Below are 20,826 nucleotides of genomic sequence, written 5' to 3' on the forward strand. Positions count from 1 at the left end.
TGTGAGCAAAACCTCACTCAGGAGCCTCCGTGGGCTTCCCATTGCCCACTAAACCAACTGCCAACACCTTACCCTGCATTCTTGTGTTTTCTGCCTGGCATTATAGTTTTTGTTTACTTGTTCTATGGTTCCCACTAGATTGTAAACTACTTCACAGCAAGATCTGACTGTTCATTCATTCAACAAATATTTATTGAGCACTTTCTCTGTGCCAGGCACTGTTTTAGATGCTGGGGATCATCAGAGAATCAAGCAAAAATCCATGCTCCCACAGAACTTACTTTCTACCTAGGATATAGGACGGGGTGGTGGAGATGATAAACTATAAAAATTAGAATAAATAAATTATATGGTACGTTGGAAAGTGATACATGCCGTGAGTTGTAATTACTTTGGAACTCATGTACCTGCCTATAAAAGTACTCAAGTAATCTTTAAAAATTGTGTTTGATTCTGCTTGAATAGGGCAAAGTGCTAAGATTTTGGACTACGAGGTTTGGCGCTGCCAGTGCTCTCAGGACAGGAAGGGCACAGGTCTTGAACCCTGAAGATGAAGAGAGATGGAGCAGGTGCTAATCACCAGGCCTCTTCCAGAGCGGCTGGAGGTAAGTGCCGGGCTCCAGGCTCCAATCTCCACCCAGATGGAGAAAGGCCCAGATTTCATGGCTATCCCTGAGGAATCTGGGTCAGTTCTCCGATTTGGCCACCAGGGGTCATTTTACCCCTGTAAATCACCGTCTGGAGCACTTGGCATAAAGGCACACACAAAAGGCTACCCTGGACTAAAACAGACACAAACGGAGAACCCTGACACACACACACACACACTACTCTCTCTCTCACACACACACAGTGCGTGCACACACAGATAAAAATACAGTATTGAGACATAGGGACAGAAATGCTATAGGACGCACACAGGGCAACAACTCCCTCAGTAATGTCAGGGTCTGCAGATGTCCACAAGTGCCAACTCTGCAGCCCCTCTGAGCCCCCAACTTGGGTGAAGAGGGAAGGAATAGCCGGGCACGGTGGCTCATGCCTGTAATCCCAGCACTTTGGGACGCAAGCAGATTCACCTGAGGTCAGGAGTTCGAGACCAGTCTGGCCAACATAGTGAAACCCTATCACTACTAAAAATACAAAAAATTAGCCGGGTGTGGTGGTGTGCACCTGTAATCCCAGCTACTTGGAAGGCTGAGGGAGGAGAATCGTATGAACCCGGGAGGCAGAGGTTGCAGTGTGCCGAGATCGTGCCATTGCACTCCAGCCCAGGTGGCAGTGTGGGACCCCGTCTCAAAAAAAAAAAAAAAAAAAAGAGGGAAGGAATAGTAGATGGCTCATTTCCCTTGCTTCCAGCGTGCTGAGAATGGACAGCCTATTCCTGTCCTCCCATCTCACTCTTAAATTCCCCATAAACTTTTCTCTCCTGGCTGTGGCACAGTTCCCTTTTCCCTGCCCCAGAGAAGCCCCATCCCCTCCGCCTGAATGTATGACTAGTTCCACCCCCCAGTCTCCATCCCTGCCCCAGGGCTGCTGCTCTGATATGCCCAGGGTAGTGTTCCATTTTATGTACTACTCCTAGGGCCGCAGGAAAACCCTGAGCCATGCAGACTATCAGTAGTGATGAATTTATTTAGCACTGCCCTCTCCCCACAGTAATAAAAAGCACTGTACATAATGCCCTGGGAAGAAGTTAGACATGAACTCCAATACTTCAGGACAAGTATGGTTCTCAAAGTGTGATCCAGGGACCAACCCTTTGAGGAAGTCCACGAGGTCAAGCTATTTTCATAATACTGCTACACAGATGTTATTTGTCCCTTTCACTCTCATTCTCTCACAAGTGTACTGTAGAGTTTTCCAGAGGCTTCATGAAGTGTGTATGGTGACATTATTGTTCCCATGGTTAATGTAATGTGTGCATGTGTATTTATTTAGAAAATGTATTCGCTTTAATTTCTAGTATGGTAAGTATCAAAAGAACAAAATATAAGCAAAGCTCTTTGAGATCCTCAATTTCTAAGAGTGGGGTCTGAGACCAAAAAGTTTGAGAACCAATGCTTTAGTAGAAAGAATTTTATGCTTACTCTGGACAAAGGAGAGAGAGGGAGAGAGAGAGAAGAGGAGAAGAAAGAGGAGAGGAGAGAGAAGAGAGAAAAGAGAGAGAGAGAGAAAGAGAAAGAATATTAAGGACCTAAAATGGAGGAGGCCTGGAAAAGGGGATGTAATGGAAGAAAGGATAACCTACAAAGGGTTTGGACTTGGATTTTGTCGAGGGGGAAACTCTAAGTTAGTTTTGCCTTGCCCCAACTACCCCATGCTGGATGCCAAGTCTAAATTGTCACGTCACTATGCAAGAAAGAATCTAGTTCTGTCCATAGGAACTCTTGTATTAGGCCTCAGTGGCAAGCAGGGGAAGCCTAGGCCGAAATGAAAGGGGGTGGCATCCATGAGCCTAGACAGAAGTCAGCAGATGAACAGGCATCTCAGTAGCTTTGTCCACCAAACCTGGGGCTCTTCAGCTCTCAGGCCCCTGTGGCGGTTTAAATCCAGAATGCCCATTTTCTGTTCCATCTAACCAGCTTTTAGCAGTTTAATGCCCCGCCCACCCAAAGGCATTTCGTCCTCTTCTGCCCTCTGCACGGGTGGACTCTCTGCATCACTTCCCACCACTGGAGAAGGGGTGCTCTGCGTGCTCACAGTTTAAAGAAGCCATTTCCAGCAGCAACGCCTTCCCCGGGCCCTGGCTTCCACACTTTGTACTCTTCTGCGTTGCTAAGCTGGAATTGCCACCCAAAGGTCCAAGTGCCCAGCCCACCTTCTTGTGTGTACACCGTGCAAGCCTCCCAGAACGAGAGGCGTTGGGAGTCGGGCACGGACAGCGCAATGGCATGATGTGCGTTCAGAGGGCGGAATCCTGGGGACACTGTGTGAAGGAAGACAGAGAGTGGGAGTCGGAGGGTCGGAGCAGCCCCTGACTGGCGGCATCCGGCCTGGTGGCGTCGTTGGTGACGGCGGACCTTTCGGATTGCGCGAGCGCCTCCCGCGTCCCGTTGGTGGCCAAGGTCCTGGCCCGGTGCGGAGTGCCCAGGCCGCGCAGGGTGTTGCGGAAGCCCTCGGCGCTAAAGTAGTACACCAGCGGGTCCAGCACGCAGTTGGCGCCGGCCAGCAGCACCATCACCATCAGCACCCCGCGCACGCGATCGCGGGCAGGCACGCTGGCCGCCACCAGCTTGCTCCGCAGCAGCCCGTAGACCGCCAGCGTGGCGTTGTAGGGCACGAAGCACAGCAGGAAGATGACGAGGTTAGCCAGCAGGAGGCGCACGGTCTTCCGCCGCCGCTGGCTCTGCGTGGCGTCGGGGCGCGCCAGCGTCCAGAAGACTCGGCCCGACGAGTAGACCACCGCCGCCAGGGGCAGCAGGAAGCCCAGCGCCTCGGCCAGCAGCACGAGGGGCAGCAGCCTACCTTTCCACAGCTCGTCGCTGAAGCTCTCGAAGCACAGGCGCACCTCGAGGTCCCGGTAGCGGCAGCGCGAGGGCCTGTGCACGCGGGCGGCGGGTACGGCAAACACCAGGATGAGCGCCCACACGCCCAGGCAGAGCAGCCGCGCCACGCGGGGCCGCCGCAGGTGGCGCAGTCGCAGCGGGTGCACGATGGCGGCGTAGCGGTCCACGTTGATGAGCATCAGAAAGATGCAGCTGCCGTACATGTTCATCTGGAAGATGGCGCCCGTCGTCTGGCACAGCAGGTCGGGGAAGGGCCAGTGGTGTAGTGCGTAGTAGGAGAGACGAACGGGCAGCGAGAGCGTGAAGAGTAAGTCGCTGGCCGCCAGGTTACACATGTACACGCTCACCACCGAGTGCACGCGCAGCGCGCGCAGAAAGACCCAGAGGGCCAGCGCGTTGAGGGGGAGCCCGGCAGCCAGCACCAAGCTGTAGACCACCAAGTGCAGGCGGTGGGTAGGTCGGTAGTCAGGACACGGGAGAACAGAACTGTTGATTGAGGAGCTGTTGGCTAACATCGTGCCAAAGTGGGAATAGGAGCTAGGCTGGGGATGCCATGGGGCACACCAGAGTCATGGCATGGCATTCACCTCCGGGGCTGGGGCCTAGAGGCTGTACAGACATGGTCCCAAAACAAGCAGAGGGAGGGCATGGCAACGTGGGCTATGGCTGCAGGGACAGATGACTGCCAAGGGTTGGGTGCGTTTGGTCACAGCTTCATCAGCAGCAGAGACCTGGAATAGGAAGGCAAGCCAGAAGTTATACAGAGACAGGGCTGCATACGCAAATGTTTAGCTCCACTGGCAGGCCTTCTGAATCTTTTCTCAGCCTCAAGTCTGCCATTGGGCCAGAATAGGTTCCTACAGCAGGACTATATAGAATAAACACCCAGGTTTGAAGGCAGGGACTCGGATGCCTAGGTTTAAATCTTGGTTTTGCTAACTTGCCTGGTTGTGTGACTTCAGAAAAATTAATCTTGGCTGGGTGCAGTGGCTTACACCTGTAATCCTGGCACTTTGGGAGGCCAAGGCAGACCAATTCCTTGAACCTGGGGGTTGGGGACCAGCCTGGGCAACACGGTGAAACCCCATCTCAAAAAAAAAATACAGGGCCAGGTGCAGTGGCTCACGCCTGTAATCCCAGCACTTTGGGAGGCTGAGGCGGGTGGATTACCTGAGGTCAGGAGTTCGAGACCAACCTGTCCAATATGGTGAAACCCCATCTCTACTAAAAATACAAAAATTAGCTGGGCGTGGTGGTGCACGCCTGTAATCCCAGCTACTCGAGAGTCTGAGACAGGAGAATCGCTTGAAACCAGGAGGCAGAGGTTGCAGTGAGCTGAGACTGTGCCATTGCACTCCAGCCTGGACAACAAAAGTGAAACTCTGTCTCAAAAAATAAAAATAGCCAGGCATGGTGGCTAACGCCTGTAATCCCAGCACTTTGGGAGGCCGAGGCAGGTGGATCACCTGAGGTCAGGAGTTCGAGACCAGCCTAGCCAACATGGTGAAACGCCATCTCTACTAAAAAAAATACTAAAAATTAGCCTGGCATAGGGGCGGGCACCTGTAATCCCAGCTACTCAGGGGGCTGAGACAGGAGAATTGCTTGAACCTGGGGGGCGGAGATTGCAGTGAGCCAAGATCGCGCCATTGTACTCCAGCCTGGGCAACAAGAGCAAAACTCCATCTCAAAATAAATAAATAAAATAAAATAAAAAATAAAAATAAGGCTGGGCGCGGTAGCTCACATCTGTAATCCCAGCACTTTGGGAAGCTGAGGTGGGTGGATCACCTGAGGTCAGGAGGTCGAGACCATCCTGGCCAACATGGCAAAATCCTGTCTACTAAAAAAAAAAAAAAAAAAAAAAAAAAAAAAAATTAGCCAGGCGTGGTGGCAGGTGCCTATAATCCCTGCTACTCAGGAGGCTGAGGCAGGGATAATTGCTTGAATCCGGAAGGCAGAGGTTGCAGTGAGCCGAGATCACACCATTGCACTCCGGCCTGGGTGACAGAGCAAGATTGTCTCAAAAAATATATATATATAAAATATAAAAAAATTAAAAAATTAGCTGGGCATGGTGGCACATGCCCGTAGTCCCAGCTACTTGTGAGGCTGAGGTGAGAGAATCACTTGACTCCAGGGAGGTGGAGGCTGCAGTGCAGTGAGCCTGAAGCCCACCATTGCACTCCCGCCTGGGTGACAGAGTGAGCCCGTCTCAAAAAAGAAAGAAAGAGGGCCAGGGCCAGCGTAGTGGCCCACGCCTGTAATCCAGCACTTTGGGAGACTGAGGCGGGCAGATCACCTGAGGTCAGGAGTTCGAGATCAGCCTGGCCAACATGGCAAAACCCTGTCTCTACTAAAAATACAAAAATTAGCCAGATGTGGTGGCGTGCACCTGTAGTCCCAGCTACTCAGGAGGCTCACACAGGAGAATCGCTTGAACCCAGGAGGCGGAGGTTGCAGTGAGCTGACATCGTACCACTGCCCTCCAGGCTGGGTGACAAAATGAGACTCCATCTCAAAAAAAAAACAGAAAGGCGGCCACACGGTACCTCATGCCTGTGATCTCAGCACTTTGGGAGGCTGATGTGGGTGGATTACTTGAGGCCAGGAGTTCAAGACCAACCTGGCCAACATGACAAAATCTTACCTCTACTAAAAATACAAAGATTAGCTGGGTGTGGTGGTATGCACTTGTAATCCCAGCTACTCAGTAGGCTAAGACATGAGAATTGCTTGAATCCAGGAGGCAGAGGTTGCAGTGAGCTGAGATCACGCCACTGCACTCCAGCCTGGGTGACAGAGCAAGACTCTGTCTCAAAAAATGAGAGAGAGAGAGAGACAGAGAGAGAATTCATGAGGTTGTCTGGAGATTAAGATGATGTGTGTAAAATGCTTAGGTTGCTGTTACTATCTCAAGATCTCTTCCTTCCTTCTTTCCTTGCTTACTGAGCTCATAGAAGTTTCCAGGCATGTTCACAGCAGGGAACAAAACAAAAAGTCTTTGCCCCCACCTCCTTTACATTCCATTGGAGGGAGACAGATAATAAGCACAAATCAATAGGTGGTCTTATGGAGCTCCTCCTTGGACCAGGTGCTAGGCTAGCTCCTCATTATCCAAAGAATAAAGGTCAAACTCCCGAGTACATGGGAGGCTGAGGCAGGAGAGTCACTTGAACCCAGGAGGCGGAGGTTGCAGTGAGCCGAGATCACGCCACTGCACTCCAGCCTGGGTGAGAGAGTGAGTGAGATTCCATGTCAAACAAGCAAACAAAACTCCCAAACACAGAACAAAATCCCAGCCTTACTCATCACGTGCATCATTGCGCTTATGTGGGCTGGATTTGTGGTCAAAGCAAACTGGGTTCAGCTTAATGGTTTGACTTCTCAGTTTCTTCATGTGTAAAATGGGAATAATAATATGACAATGCCCTCATAGGCTGATGGCATGCTAGTCTTGACCAGAGCCACATGTGAACAAATGTGACGGCACAGTCTTACGAGGCAGGGGAAGGCCCTGTGGATTGAGTTTTGCCAAGTGCTCCCGGACCAGCAGGTCTAATCCATCACGCTCCGGCCTGGGAGACAGAGTGAGAGTCCGTCTCAAAAACAACAACAACAAAAAAGACCAAGACAGTGTTGCTTAACTGTCACCACTGTCTGTTTCCAGAAATAGAACTTTTTCATCAACCAAGCAATGACTCTGCAGTCATTAAGCAGTACTACCCACTGCACCCCATTCAGCTCCTGGTTCTAGTCTACTTTCTGTCTCAATGAATTTGCCTATTCTAGATATCTCATATGAGTGGAATCATACAATATTTGTCCTTTTGAGTCTGGTTTATTTCACTTAGCATAATGTTTCCAAGATCTATTCATGTTGTAGTATGTAAAGGAATTTCTTTTTTTTCTTTTCCTTTTTTTTCTTTGAGACCTAGTTTTGCTCTTGTTGCCCAGGCTGGAGTGCAATGGCGCGATCTCAGCTCACTGCAACCTCTGCCTCCGGGATTCAAGCGATTCTCCTGCCTCAGCCTCCCAAGTAGCTGGGCTTACAGGCATGCGCCACCACGCGTGGCTAATTTTGTATTTTTAGTAGAGATGGGGTTTCTCCCTGTTGGTCAGGCTGGCCTCGAACTCCTGACCTCAGGTGATCTGCCCAGCTCGGCCTCCCAAAGTGCTGGGATTACAGACGTGAGCCACCGCGCCTGGCCTGGAATTTCATTTTTATAGCTGAATAATGTATTTCCTTGTATAATATTTTGCTCATCCATTCATCTGTCAGTGAATACTTGGATTCTTTCCACCTTTTGGCTATTGTGAATAATGCCACTGTGAACCTGGGTGTCTAGATGTCATCTTAGGGAGAGAAGTTGTCTGAGACCCTGAGCAATTATCCCAAGACACCGAGCTTATTACTTTCAAAAGGAAATGTTTAGGCCGGGCGTGGTGGTTCACGCTGGTAATCCCAGCATTTTGGGAGGCCGAGGCAGGCGGATCATGAGGTCAGGAGATTGAGACCATCCTGACTAACACGGTGAAATCTCGTCTCTATTAAAAATACAAAAAATTAGCCGGGCGTGGTGACAGGCACCTGTAGTCCCAGCTACTCAGGAGGCTGAGGCAGGAGAATGGCATGAACCCGGGAGGCGGAGCTTGCAGTGAGCCGAGGTTGAGCCACTGCACTCCAGCCTGGGCAACAGAGTGAGACTCCATCTCAAAAAAAAAAAAAAGAGGGCCGGGCGCGGTGGCTCACGCCTGTAATCCCAGCACTTTGGGAGGCCGAGGCGGGCGGATCACAAGGTGAGGAGATTGAGACCATCCTGGCTAACACGGTGAAACCCCGTCTCTACTGAAAATACAAAAAAATTTAGCTGAGTGTGGTGGCGCGCCTGTAGTCCCAGTTACTCAGGAGGCTGAAGCAGGAGAATGGCGGGAACCCGGGAGGCAGAATTTGCACTGAGCTGAGTTCACGCCACTGCATTCCAGCCTGGGCGACAGTGAGCTGTCTCAAAAAAAAAAAAAGGAACTGTTTAAATTGTTGCAAGAAAATAAGTCATAAACCTGGCTATAACAAGTTTTTTTTTTGTTTGTTTTTTGTTTTTGAGACAGGGTCTCACTCCGTGGTCCAGGTTGGAAAGCAGTGGCTCGATCTTGGCCCACTGCAGTCCTGACCTCCCAGATTCAAGTGATCCTCTTAGCTCAGTCTCTGAGTAGGCGTGTGCCACCATCCCTGGCTAATTTTTAAATTTTTTGTAGATGGCCAGGGGCAGTGGCTCACGCCTGTAATCCTAGCACTTTGGGAGACTGAGATGGGTGGATCACTTGAGGTCAGGAGCTCGAAACCAGCCTAGCCAACATGGTGAAACCTCGTCTCTACTAAAAATACAAAAAAATAGCCAGGCATAGTGGCAGGTGCCTGTAACCCCAGCTACTCAGGAGACTGAGTCAGGAGAATCGCTTGAACCCAGGAGGCAGAGGTTGCAGTCAGCTAAGATCGTGCCACTGCACTCCAGCCTGGGCAACAGAGCAAGACTCCATCTCAAAAAAAGAAAAAAAATTTTTTTCATAGAAACGGGGTCTGACTGTGTTGCCCAGGCTGGTCTTAAACTCAGGCTCAAGCAATCCTTTTGCCGTGGGCTCTGTAAGTCCTAGGATTACAGGCATGAGCCACTGTACCTGGCCACAAGTTTTTCTTGTATTTGGTTTTGTTCTCCCTCCAACCACCACCATCAGCAGTTTGAGACTTGTAAGAGATATAGTAAAACAGTTAAAGGGAATAAAGAAATACTTCCTCTGCAAAATACCAATCTCAACAATGAAAATAATACCAAATGAGACTTAAACATGCTGAAAAGCAAGTAAAACCAGGCTCATTTCTGATACACTCCACTGCCCCATGCTCCTTTGCTCCATTCACACCAAACTAATACTAATTGTGGACATACCTTATGTTTTCAGGACTCTGCCTTTGTATGTGGTGTTTCTTCAACTTGGAATGCCCTGCCTCCCGTTCTCCAACTGGCAAGCCTAGTATTTTCTCAGGACTCTGCAAAGCCTTCCCTGACTGCCCCCGCAACACAAGGCGGATGTGGTACCCGCACTTGTGCCTCCGCAGCAGTGCGCAGGTTTATCAGAGCTCTCCCCATGCATGGTAGTCAGCTGTTCCTGGTCTGCCCCTCCCATTAGACTGTGAACTCTTAGAGGGAGGGGCTGTGGACCATGGCTTATTCATCTTTGTGTATTCCCAACACCTACCTCTGTAAATGTTAAAAATAATAGCTGTCATTTACTGATCATCACCATATTTTAATTTCTGTACATAATATCTAACATAGATACATTATTTCACTTCCTCATTTGTCCAACTGAAATGTATAAAATGGGTTATTTGAGGTGGGTTATTTTTAATAACCCACTTCCAAAAGTGGTGACATAAACTCATCTTTCACACATACACATAAATATGCCTCCTTGAATCACTTGAACCCAAGAGGCGGAGGTTGCAGTGAACCAAGATCATGCCACTGCACTCCAGTTTGGGCAACAGAGTGAGACTCCGTCTCAATAAAAATAAGTAAATAGACCGGGAATGGTGGCTCATGCCTGTAATCCCAGCACTTTGGGAGGCCGAGGCAGGCGTATCACGAGGCCAGGAGTTTGAGACCAGCCTGGCCAACATGGTGAAACCCCACCTCTGCTAAAAATACAAACAATTAGCCGGGCGAGGTGGGAGGTGCCTGTAATCCCAACTACTCGGGAGGCTGAGGCAGGAGAATTGCTTGAACCCAAGGGGCGGAGGTTGCAGTGAGCAGAGATCGTGCCACTGCACTCCAGCTTGAGTGACAAAAGTGAAACTCCATCTCAAAAAAATAAAAAATAAATAAACCTCCTTACAATTCCCCCTTAAGTGTATACGTAAGCACTTAGTTTGCTGTTTTGAGCCCCTCAATCGTTTTATGTATATTTGTTCTATTTCCCCAACTAGATGGTAAGTTCCTAGGGTGGGAGTGCACCTTGCAGACACATTTCACCCTCTGCATTTAGCAGGCCCTGAGTGATACTCATTGGCTGCTTAACAGGAAATTCACCCTCCCCACCTCCTACACCCATCCTGCCCCCAACTACCCCCGCCCGTGCTCTAATCCTGTGATAATAGCTCTTATATCAATCTTGTCCAAATGTATAACTCAGTAAAAGACCACTTCCCTTAAAAGACCTGTTTGGAAACAGCTTGCAAATAAGATTTCAATAACAGTTTACACTATAATTACAGTATCACTTGATCATTCTTTTCTTTTTCTTTTTCTTTTTCTTTTTTTTTTTTTTTTTTTTGAGACGGAGTCTCGCCCTGTCATCCAGGTTGGAGTGTGGTGGCTCAATCTGGGCTCACTGCAAGCTCCGCCTCCCGGGTTCACGCCATTCTCCTGCCTCAGCCTCCCGAGTAGCTGGTATTACAGGCACCTGCCACCACACCCGGCTAATTTTTTGTATTTTTAGTAGAGATGGGGTTTCACTGTATTAGCCAGGATGGTCTCTATCTCCTGACCTCGTGATCTGCCCGCCTTGGCCTCTCAAAGAGCTGGGATTACAGGCGTGAGCCACCGTGCCTGGCCCACTTGATCATTCTTAACCACTACTTGGAGAACCAGTAGATCCTTCCAATTAGAAAGCATATACTAGACACTGAATGAGTGGATGGATGATTTTCAAAGAACCTCAAGTCTGTCTGTCTTTCCTTCTCTCTCTCTCTCTCTTTTCCTTTCTGCCTTCCTTCCTTTTCTTTTTTGAGATGGAGTTTTGCATGCTCTGTCACCCAGGCTGCAGCGAAGTGGCACAATCTCGGCTCACTGCAACCTCCACCTCCCGGGTTCAAGTGATTCTCCTGCTTCAGCCTCCCGAATAGCTAGGATTACAGGCACTCACCACCACGCCCGGCTAATTTCTTTCTTTTTTTTTTTCTTGAGATAGAGTTTCACTTTTGTTGCCCAGACTGGAGTGCAATGGCACGATCTCGGCTCACTGCAACCTCCACCTCCCAGGTTCAAGTGATTCTCCTGCCTCAGCCTCCTTAGTAGCTGGGATTACAGGCATGCGCCACCACGCCTGGCTAATTTTGTATTTTTAGTACAGACGGGGTTTCTCCATGTTGGTCAGGCTGGTCTTGAACTCCCAATCTCAGGTGATCTGCCCGCCTCGGCCTCCCAAAGTGCTGGGATTACAGGCGTGAACCACAGCGCCCGGCCAATTTCTGTATTTTTAGTAGAGAAGACTGGGTTTCACCATGTTGGCCAGGCTGGTGTCGAACTCCTGACCTCAGGTAATCCGCCTGCCTTGTCCTCCCAAAGTGCTGGGATTACACTGTGCCTGGCTGATCTCAGGTCTTTCTGTTGAAAAAGTTACAACGTACCAGGCATGGTGGCTCACGCCTGTAATCCCAGCACTTTGGGAGGTCGAGGCAGGCAGATTACCTGAGGTCAGGAGTTTGAGACCAGCCTGGCCAACATGGTGAAACCTCATCTCTACTGAAAATACAAAAATTAGCCAGGCGTGGTGGCACACACCTGTAATCCCAGCTACTCGGGAAGCTGAGGCAGGAGAATTGCTTGAGCCCGGGAGATGGAGGTTGCAGTGAGCCGAGATCGTGCCACTGCACTCCAGCCTGGCTGACAGAGTGAGACTCTGTCTCAAAAAAAAAAAAAAAAAAAAAAAGGGCCAAGCGTGGTGGCTTAAACCTGTAATCCCAGCACTTTGGGAGGCCAAGGTGGGTGGATCACAAGGTCAGGAGACCAAGACCATCCTGGCTAACACGGTGAAACCCCATCTCTACTAAAAATACAAAAAATTAGCCGGGCTTGGTGGCACCTGCCTGTAATTCCAGCTACTCGGGAGGCTGAGGCAGGAGAATCGCTTGAACCTGGGAGGCAGAGGTTGCAGTGAGCCGAGATTGCGCCACTGCACTCCAACCTAGGCGGCAGAGCAAGACTCCGTCTCAAAAAGAAAAAATTAAAATGTTAAATAGACCAAGATTATTAGTTGAGCGGCTACTTAAAGGTAAAGTTAGGCCAAGTGGTAGCTCACACCGGCAATCGCAGCACTTTGGGAGGCTGAGGCGGGCGGATCACCTGAGGTCAGGCATTCAAACCCAGCCTGGCCAACATGGCAAAACCCCGCCTCTACTAAAAATACAAAAATTAGCCAGGCGTGGTGGCGGCATCTGTAATCCCAGCTACTCGGGAGGCTGAGGCAGGAGAATCCCTTGAACCCAGGAGGTGGAGGTTGCAGTGAGCCGAGATCGCGCCACTGCACTCCAGCCTGGGCGACAAGAGTGAAACTCTGTCTCAAAAAACATAAATAAATAAATGTAAAGGTATAGTTAGGAATTTTTTAGCAAAGGAAATGGCGATGCTGTCTTGTTACTCTATTCCAAAGGGGAGAAGTCCTTGGGTTTCTTTTTTTTTGGATACAGTCTCACTTCGTTTGGAGGCTGGAGTGCAGTATCACAATCTTGGCTCACTGCAACCTCTGCCTCTTGGGTTCAAGCAATTCTCGTGCCTCAGCCTCCCGAGTAGCTGGGATCATAGCTCGCACCACCACACCTGCCTAATTTTTTGTGTTTTCAGTGGAAATGGGGTTTCACCATGTTGGCCAGGCTAGGCTGGTCTCCTGACCTCAAGTGATCCGCAGACCTCGGCCTCCCAAAGTGCTGGGTGCTGGAATTACAAGAGTGAGCACTGCATCCAGCACATCTTTTTTTTTTTTTTTTTTTTTTTGAGATGGAGTCTCCCCGTTGCCCAGGCTGGAGTGCAGTGGTACAGTCTCAGCTCACTGCAACCTTTGCCTCCCAGGTTCAAGCAATTCTCTTGTCTCAGCCTCCTGAGTAGCTGGGACTACAAGCGCACGCCACCATGCCTGGCTAATTTTTGTATTTTTAGTAGAGACAGGTTTCACCATATTGGTCAGGCTGGTATTGAACTCCTGACCTCAGTTGATCCACCCGGCTCAGCCTTCCAAAGTGCTGAGATTATAGGCATGAGCGACCGCACCTGGCCCCAGCCCATCTTTATAGAGGAGCCTGGTTGTCAAAAAGCTGCCTCTTTCTGAGAGTCACACAGAATGGCCCAAGCTGAGCACTGAGACCTGCCAGGCCCCTGGCCTAGTCCCCATCCCACACTCCTGCTTCCCGAGCCCTGGGGCTCCCTTCAGGAGCTGAATGGGCACAGTGCCAGGCCAGATGGCGAAGATGGAAAAAACTGCCAAAAAGGAGGCTAACAGGATGTGGAAGGAGGGAATGTAGGTGTGGGGGAGGGGCAGCCCAGACCCTCTCCCCCAGTCCTGCCTTGAAGAAGAGGTCAGGCTATAGGAGAGATGCAGGAATCAAAGAAATGGCAGCTGCCCCAGAAAAGAAGGAACACCAGGAAGGAGGGACATGGAGGCCCCCGTAGTCTGAAGAACGTCGGCACACACTGATGTCAGGTAAGTATACCACTCATTACACATGTGTGCACAGACACATATACACATACGCTAAGAGATGTGCACACAAGATCCCTAGTAACACAGAACTCAGTGTCTATACACATCCTGTAATAAACATGTATGTGCAGAGACAACTGGGCTGGGGAGGAAGAGAAAGAAGGCCCTGCCTTAGGGACAGTATCCTTACACAGACAGAACCAGGCAGCTTCACAAGCACGGGAGAGCTCAACCCCAAAGCACTGAGGAGCAAAGAGACCACAACACACACACAGGCTCCGGGACTGCTCCTTCTATATCACCCACCCACACACCAGAGTGTGTGCCACCTTCCTTCTCCCTGGGTCTCTGTCCTTCAGCTTCCCACGTACACATCCGGGGGCCAGGTTACTTACCTCCTCAGGGCCTCTGGGATCTGTCCCATTGCCCTCTGAGCTGGGCTGGGCACTGCTCTTTGCTGAGATAAGCCAGAGGGGCAGGGCTATTATATACCAGAGGCAGGAAGTGAGAACAAGAGTGTAAAAGTGAGCAGGAGGTGCAATCATGATCATTCCCTCACTCTCCTCCACACACCCTGCCCTGGTATCCAGCCTCTCTGGCAAATGACGTTGAGGGGAGCTGAAGAGAAAGGACCAGGGGGTTGGGAACAATGAGAAGGGCAGGGGGAAGGGAATGCCTCCTCTTTGCCCAGTTCCTCCTCCATACCCTTCCTGTGTTGCCCACCTCCCCGCAAGCACCACATGCCTTGCTCTGTCTTTTGCCTCCTCTTTCTTTCTTTCCGGTTTGTTTTCTTTTTTTTTTTTTTTTTTGAGACGGAGTCTCACACTGTCGCCCGAGCTGGACTGCAATGGTGCAATCTCAGCTCACTGCAACCTCTGCCTCCCGGATTCACGCGATTCTCCTGCCTCAGCCCCCTGAGTAGCTGGGATTACAGGCGCACACCACCACACCCAGCTAATTTTTTGTATTTTTCGTAGAGACGGGGTTTCACTATATTGGCCAGACTGGTCTCGAACTCCTGACCTTATGATCTGCCTGCCTCGGCCACCCAAAGTGCTGGAATTACAGGTGTGAGCCACTGCACCCGGCGTGCCTCCTCTTTCAAATAATTCACATCCTGGGTCCCCCGACTCCAATTCCTAGGGTCAGAGGTCTGAAAAGAAGGTTCTTACATCTCCCCATCCTCCTTGCCCCTGAGGATCAGCTCTGGAATAGCCCCACCCTCATTTTAGAGTCTCGTGGCCCATCACTGTCTCAGCTCTGACACAGGAAGTCCCTCTTTAGTATGTGCTCTAACCCACTCGCTGAATTAGCGAAGCCTACTTCCTCTGCTTGTGTTCAGGCAGCACGGGGAGGATGCACCCTTTCCCCACAGACAGGCTTCATCATGAAGACTCAGTATCTCTATATCCAGGCCCTCCAAACAGACCCCAGCTGTGCTGAGCCTCCAGCAGAAGCTTAGCTCAGTCTAAAGCCTTTGTGAAAAGCTCTGTCCCAGAGCTGTTTTGAGGGCACAAATGAATCCTTTTCTTCCGCTTATCCTGGGCCTGAGGGGCAGGGATGAGATGGAAGACTAAATGGAACAGGAGGATGAATCCTCATCCTCAAGGTTTGGAGACAGTACAAAGTCCCCAGGGTGAGTGGGGAGGCCTCCTTCTGCCCAGGGGCCACATTCTTCCTCAGAGAGGAGTCTCTGGCATGGGTCCTGGGTGTCAGGTCATGTCTTCCCTCCTCCCCAGCCCAGGCCTGCCTGCTTCTCCAGCCAAAATTCCTGCTCCTGCCTTTCCCCACCCTTCTCTGCTGAAGCCTGTCTCTTCCTGCATTTCCGGCATCATCCTCAGCCCTGGCTTCTCCCTCCCTGAGTACTCTGACCTCATCCCTCCTGACATTTGTCTGGGAAAAGGCAGAAAGCAAAGGTGGTCTACAGCTCAACAGCTAGTTTCCCTGATGTGCGGATATCACCTGTTATTGTGCCTCTCCCTTTACCCTGCTTTCAAGAGCTGGAAAAGCAAGAAAGTCAGTCCCAAGAGAAGCCACGGAGGCAGGCCCAGCCCCCTGACATGTGCCCTGAGGTGGTCTGTGTGCATCTGACCCTTGCTTGTAGCCTGGCAGGTCCTGCTTCCTCAGGGAAACCCACCAGAGCCTGTGGGCTTTACTGACCTCACTTGACCTTAGTGTGCACTGGCTTCAGCCCTCACCCCTCTTGCCGGCTCCTTCTCCTGGGTTTTGTTTTTTTTTTCTGAGATGGAGTCTCGCTTGCTGTGTCACCTAGGCTGGAGTACAGTGGTGCAATCTCAGCTCACTGCAACCTCCGCCTCCCGGGTTCAAGCAATTCTCCTGCCTCAGTCTCCCGAGTAACTGAGACTACAGGTGCCCGCCACCACGCCCGGCTAATTTTTGTATTTTTAGTAGAGATGGGTTTTCACTATGTTGGCCAGGCTGGTCTTGAATGCCTGACCTCAGGTGATCTGCCCTCCTCAGCCTCCCAAAGTGCTGGGATTACAGGCGTGAGCCACTGTCCCCAGCCATTCTCCTGGGCTTTTTAAAATGCCCCGGGCATAAAAATCTCTGTCAGTAGGTATGTCCTGGGGTATGCACTGGGGGCAGCAGAGTAGGGAGAGCAGATGGTATCAGACAGATGGAGTTGGGCTCTAGTGCCTCTGAGTGGCTGGGAGGTGAGGCCTACACATACTGCATGCGAGTAAGTTTCTGTCTCACCTCAATCCCTGCCTCCATGTCCCACTGGGTCTACAACTTTAGCTCACCCTAAAAGGAGGATTTCTGCCGGCCTGGGCAACATGGTGGGACCCCATCTCTACAAAAAATATATATATATATTTTTTGAGACGGAGTCTTGCTCTGTTGCCAAGCTTGAGTGCAGTGGTGTGATCTCAGCTCACTGCAACCTCCGCCTCCAGGGTTCAAGGGATTCTCCTGCCTCAGCCTCCCGAGTAGCTGGGACTATAGGCGCGTGCCACCGTGCCCAACTAATTTTTGTATTTTCAGTAGAGACGGGGTTTCACCATGTTGCCTGGGATGGTCTCGATCTCTTGACCTTGTGATCTGCCCGCCTCAGCCTCCCAAAGTGCTGGAATTACAGGTGTGAGCCACCACGCCCCGCTCTACAAAAAAATTTCAAAAAATTAACAGAGGCTGAGTGTGTGGCTCGCGCCTGTAATCCCAGCACTTTGGGAGGCAGGGGTGAATGGATCGCTTTAGCACGAGTTCAAGACCAGCCTGGGCAACATGGTGAAACCCTGTCTCTACACACATGCACACACACACACAAAATACAAAAATTAGCTGGTCGTGGTGGCTCAAGCCTGTATTTCCAGCTACTCTGGAGGCTGAGGCAGGATAATAGCTTGAACCCAGGAGGTGGAGTTTACAGTGAGTCTAGATCGTGCCACTGCACTTTAGCCTGGACGACAGAGCGAGACCCCGTCTCAAAAAAAAACAAATTAGCCGGGCATGGTGGTGCCTGCCTGTAGTCCCAGGCACTCTGGAGGCTGAAGCGGGAGGATTGCTTGAACCCAGGAGTTTGAGGCTGCAGTGAGCCATGTTCATGCCACTGCACTCCAGCCTGGGCAACAGAGTGAGACCCTGACTTGAAAAAAAAATGGCTAGGTGCGGTGGCTTATGCCTGTAATCCCAGCACTTTGGGAGGCCGAGGCAGGTGGATCACAAGGTCAGGAGTTCAAGACCAGCCTGGCCAAGATGGTAAAACCCTGTCTCTACTAAAAATGCAAAAATTAGCCGGACATGGTGGTGCGTACCTGTAATCCCAGCTACTCGGGAGGCTGAGGCAGAGAATTGCTTGAACTCAGGAGGCAGAGGGTGCAGTGAGCTGAGAGCGTGCCACTGCACTCCAGCCTGGGTGACAAAGGGAGACTGTCTCAAAAAAAAAAAGAAGGAACAGAGGAAGGGAGGAACAAAAGGAGTAGTTCTGGAGATACAATCTGGTGGAGGTCCTCTTCTTGTCATGGGGGCCCCACAACCACAGGTAATAAATAGGTAGGACTCATCCTCATGGTGTGATGCAAAGGTATCATAAAGCCCTGCTGACCTCCAAATATGTCCCCCACCTCCAAAATTCCATCCCCTGAAGCCACCATCTATCAGAGCCATAGAGACATCAAAGACCATCAGTCTAATCCCTTTATATAGATGCACCTTTTGGGTTAAGGCAGCACTTCCTGAAGACCCCATTACAGTACACCTTGGCTAGTTGGGAAGGATAACACTGAGAACACATCTGTGCCAGTCAACCCATTAGCAAGTTTGATTAGATCAGCTCATAGTCATCTGCCTGGCCCTGGGGGATGTGTGGTGTAGGGGCTGAGGTTTAACTGGGAGTGGAAAAAGTGTGTAAACAGTCCCCAGAGGGCCCTCCCTGGGAGGCCCAGGGCTCAGTTCCACAGTGGGGGCCTAGAGGGGGAGGGGAGGACACAGCCTCTGCGAGATGCCCCAGAGTGGGGGCTTCAGGCGTCAAAGAGGAGCACTCCCGAGGTGTAGCCGGTATGTTAGCTGTTTGTCCAGCTCCATCTGAAAAGATCTGTCTATTTGAGGCAGCTCCTTTCAGCTTTTTACTCTGTTCAGAAGAGTTTTCCAGGGCCCATGCCCACCCTCTTCTCTGTCCCCCACCCAAGTCCCCCATTTCTACAGGGGGTGCTGCCCCTCGTGCTCCCTGGGCAGTTCAATTCGTGACACCCCCATACCTGTGCTCCGTGTTGCTCTGCGCTGCCCCAAGCTGGCTTCCGCTGCCTGCTCTGGGCTGGGCTGGGCTGGTAGGACCTGCTCCCGGGGCGGGAGGGGACACACCCACCTCAGCAGATCTCAGCACATCCCTCCCAGCTCGGTGCATTCACCCAACCCCACACGGGCCAAGGAGAGAGTGAAGAGGAAGCATTGCCCTCAGAGGCCTTCACGGACTGGCCAGAGAAGAAACCCCAGCAGCTAAGGATACTTAATCCAGCCCCGACTCTTGCCGACTAGGACCTGCCCCCACCCATCGTTCAGATATTCCTGCTGTGTCTGGGAACTCTTCCTGGCACACCCACCGTCTGATGCCAGATGACTAACCCACCAGCCTCTCGCTGTCCTCACCAGTTCCCCCTGGGTGTCTGTCTTCCTTTCCTGGGTCTGCCGGTGGTTTAGCCCATGCCACTCGTGGCTTGTGCCCCACCCTGCCCAGGGCCCTCTGCATGACAGTGCTCTGTTAGGTCCTGCCTCCCACTGAGCACACTTCGCTCCTGCATCCAGCAGTCACTAGGCTGGATGGTTCCTCTTTGCTTAGGTCTGTTTCCCCTCAGCCCCTTGTCTTGTGTCCTCAGGCCAGACGACACAGAGACAAGGGGCCCTGTGGGCACAGGGCTGGGCATGTTGTCCATGCTCAATAAATAAAAACAAGTTCAAGTTTTTGGTGGTAGGTGGAAAAGGGATTGTGGTGAAATGAGTTTGGGAAGCACTAGGTTAAACAGGTTTCTCTATTACCAAGCTCTGGAGGGCCTTAACATGCTGTCAAATGATAGGCCTTGTGTTGATCATGGAAACTGGGTGAAGGGTACATGAGGGTGCATTATACTTTTCTATTTTTGTGCATGTTTGAACTCTCATAGTAAGCAAGCTATAACAAAATGCTGTTAATCACCGCGAACCTACAGAAGGGAGAGAGACTCTACAGTGTCCCTGGAACATACTCTGGGATATGTGAACTTACTAAAGGCCAGTGCTGAGCCAGGCGCAGTGGCTCACGTCTGTAATCCCAGCACTTTGGGAGGCCGAGGCGGGCACATCACGAGGTCAGGAGTTCGAGACCAGTCTGGCCAACATAGTGAAACCCCATCTCTACTAAAAATACACAAAAAATTAGCCAGGCGTGGTGGTGTGCGCCTGTAATCCCAGTTACTTAGGAGGTTGAGGCAAGAGAATCACGTGAACCCAGGAGGCGGAGGTTGCAGTGAGCCAAGATTGTGCCACTGCACTCCAGCCTAGGCAACAGAACGAGACTCCGTCTCAAAAATAATAATAATAATAAAGGCCAATGCTGGAGTCATACCTCCATGTAGGTTGTTAAGATGCAACCACTTAAACATCCAGATCATCTGGCAAATTCCTGTACACCAAGGGTTTCCTTCCTGTAATCCCAGCACTTTGGGAGGCCGAGGTGGGAAAATTGCTTGAGCCCAGGAGTTCGAGACCAACCTGGGCAACATGGAGAGACCCCATCTCTACAAAAAAATTTAAAAATTAGCCAGGCATAGTGGCACATTCCTGTGGTCACAGGTACCTGAGAGGCTGAGGTAGAAGTGTGGCTGGAGCCTAGGAGGTCGAGACTGCAGTGGGTGGTGATCACGCCACTGCACTCCAGCCTGGGTGACAGAGCAAGACCCTGTCTCAAAAACAAAACAACAAAAGCAACCCCAAGGTTCCCTGATCTAGGCTGTAGTTCCTGGTTTTTCCCTTCCTGATAAAGTGCAAGGTGCACACTCCCTATACCCTGGGATTGGTCCCTTTGGACAAGATCGTATCAGGCTTTGGCCTTTATCCTACAGAGGAACAATACTACACTCGCATCTGACATCACGGGGCTTAGGGCTTCAGAAATGAAGACACAGCTGCCCACATGCCCACATCATCCCTAGGGCCCCAGCTTTCTTGGCCTACCTCAGTTCACCTCCCTGGGTTCTCAGGTCTTCTGCTTCTCCTGGCAGATGGCTGCTTCCCTGAGCACCGTTCCCATGAGATTGTCTCACCGGCAGGTGGATCCGTAAAACCGGGGGTTGGGGACTGACTGCCACGGGGTAGGGTGGCAGTGCTGAGGATGGGGATCATAACCAGAACA

The 20,826-nt window shown here is 51.0% G+C and overlaps 1 protein-coding gene across 3 annotated transcripts; it reads right to left on the minus strand.

Moving 5' to 3' along the window:
* Positions 1–1,615: 1,615 nt before the first annotated feature.
* Positions 1,616–20,794, minus strand: LPAR5 (lysophosphatidic acid receptor 5). 3 transcript variants are annotated; one of them, XM_054444418.2, is made up of 2 exons: positions 20,649–20,794; positions 1,616–4,240 (listed from the first exon to the last, which is right to left on the minus strand). In XM_054444418.2, the coding sequence occupies exon 2, from the start codon at positions 4,022–4,024 to the stop codon at positions 2,906–2,908; it is 1,119 nt and encodes a 372-aa protein (XP_054300393.1). In that variant the 5' UTR covers positions 4,025–4,240; positions 20,649–20,794; the 3' UTR covers positions 1,616–2,905. The 3 variants fall into 3 exon arrangements, with proteins under 3 accessions (XP_054300393.1, XP_054300391.1, XP_054300392.1); XM_054444416.2 differs by lacking the exon at positions 20,649–20,794 and adding an exon at positions 18,701–19,018; XM_054444417.2 differs by lacking the exon at positions 20,649–20,794 and adding an exon at positions 14,378–14,736.
* Positions 20,795–20,826: the final 32 nt, after the last annotated feature.

The sequence above is a fragment of the Pongo pygmaeus genome, chromosome 10 (genome assembly GCF_028885625.2).
Source record: "Pongo pygmaeus isolate AG05252 chromosome 10, NHGRI_mPonPyg2-v2.0_pri, whole genome shotgun sequence".
In the NCBI taxonomy this organism is placed as follows: domain Eukaryota; kingdom Metazoa; phylum Chordata; class Mammalia; order Primates; family Hominidae; genus Pongo; species Pongo pygmaeus.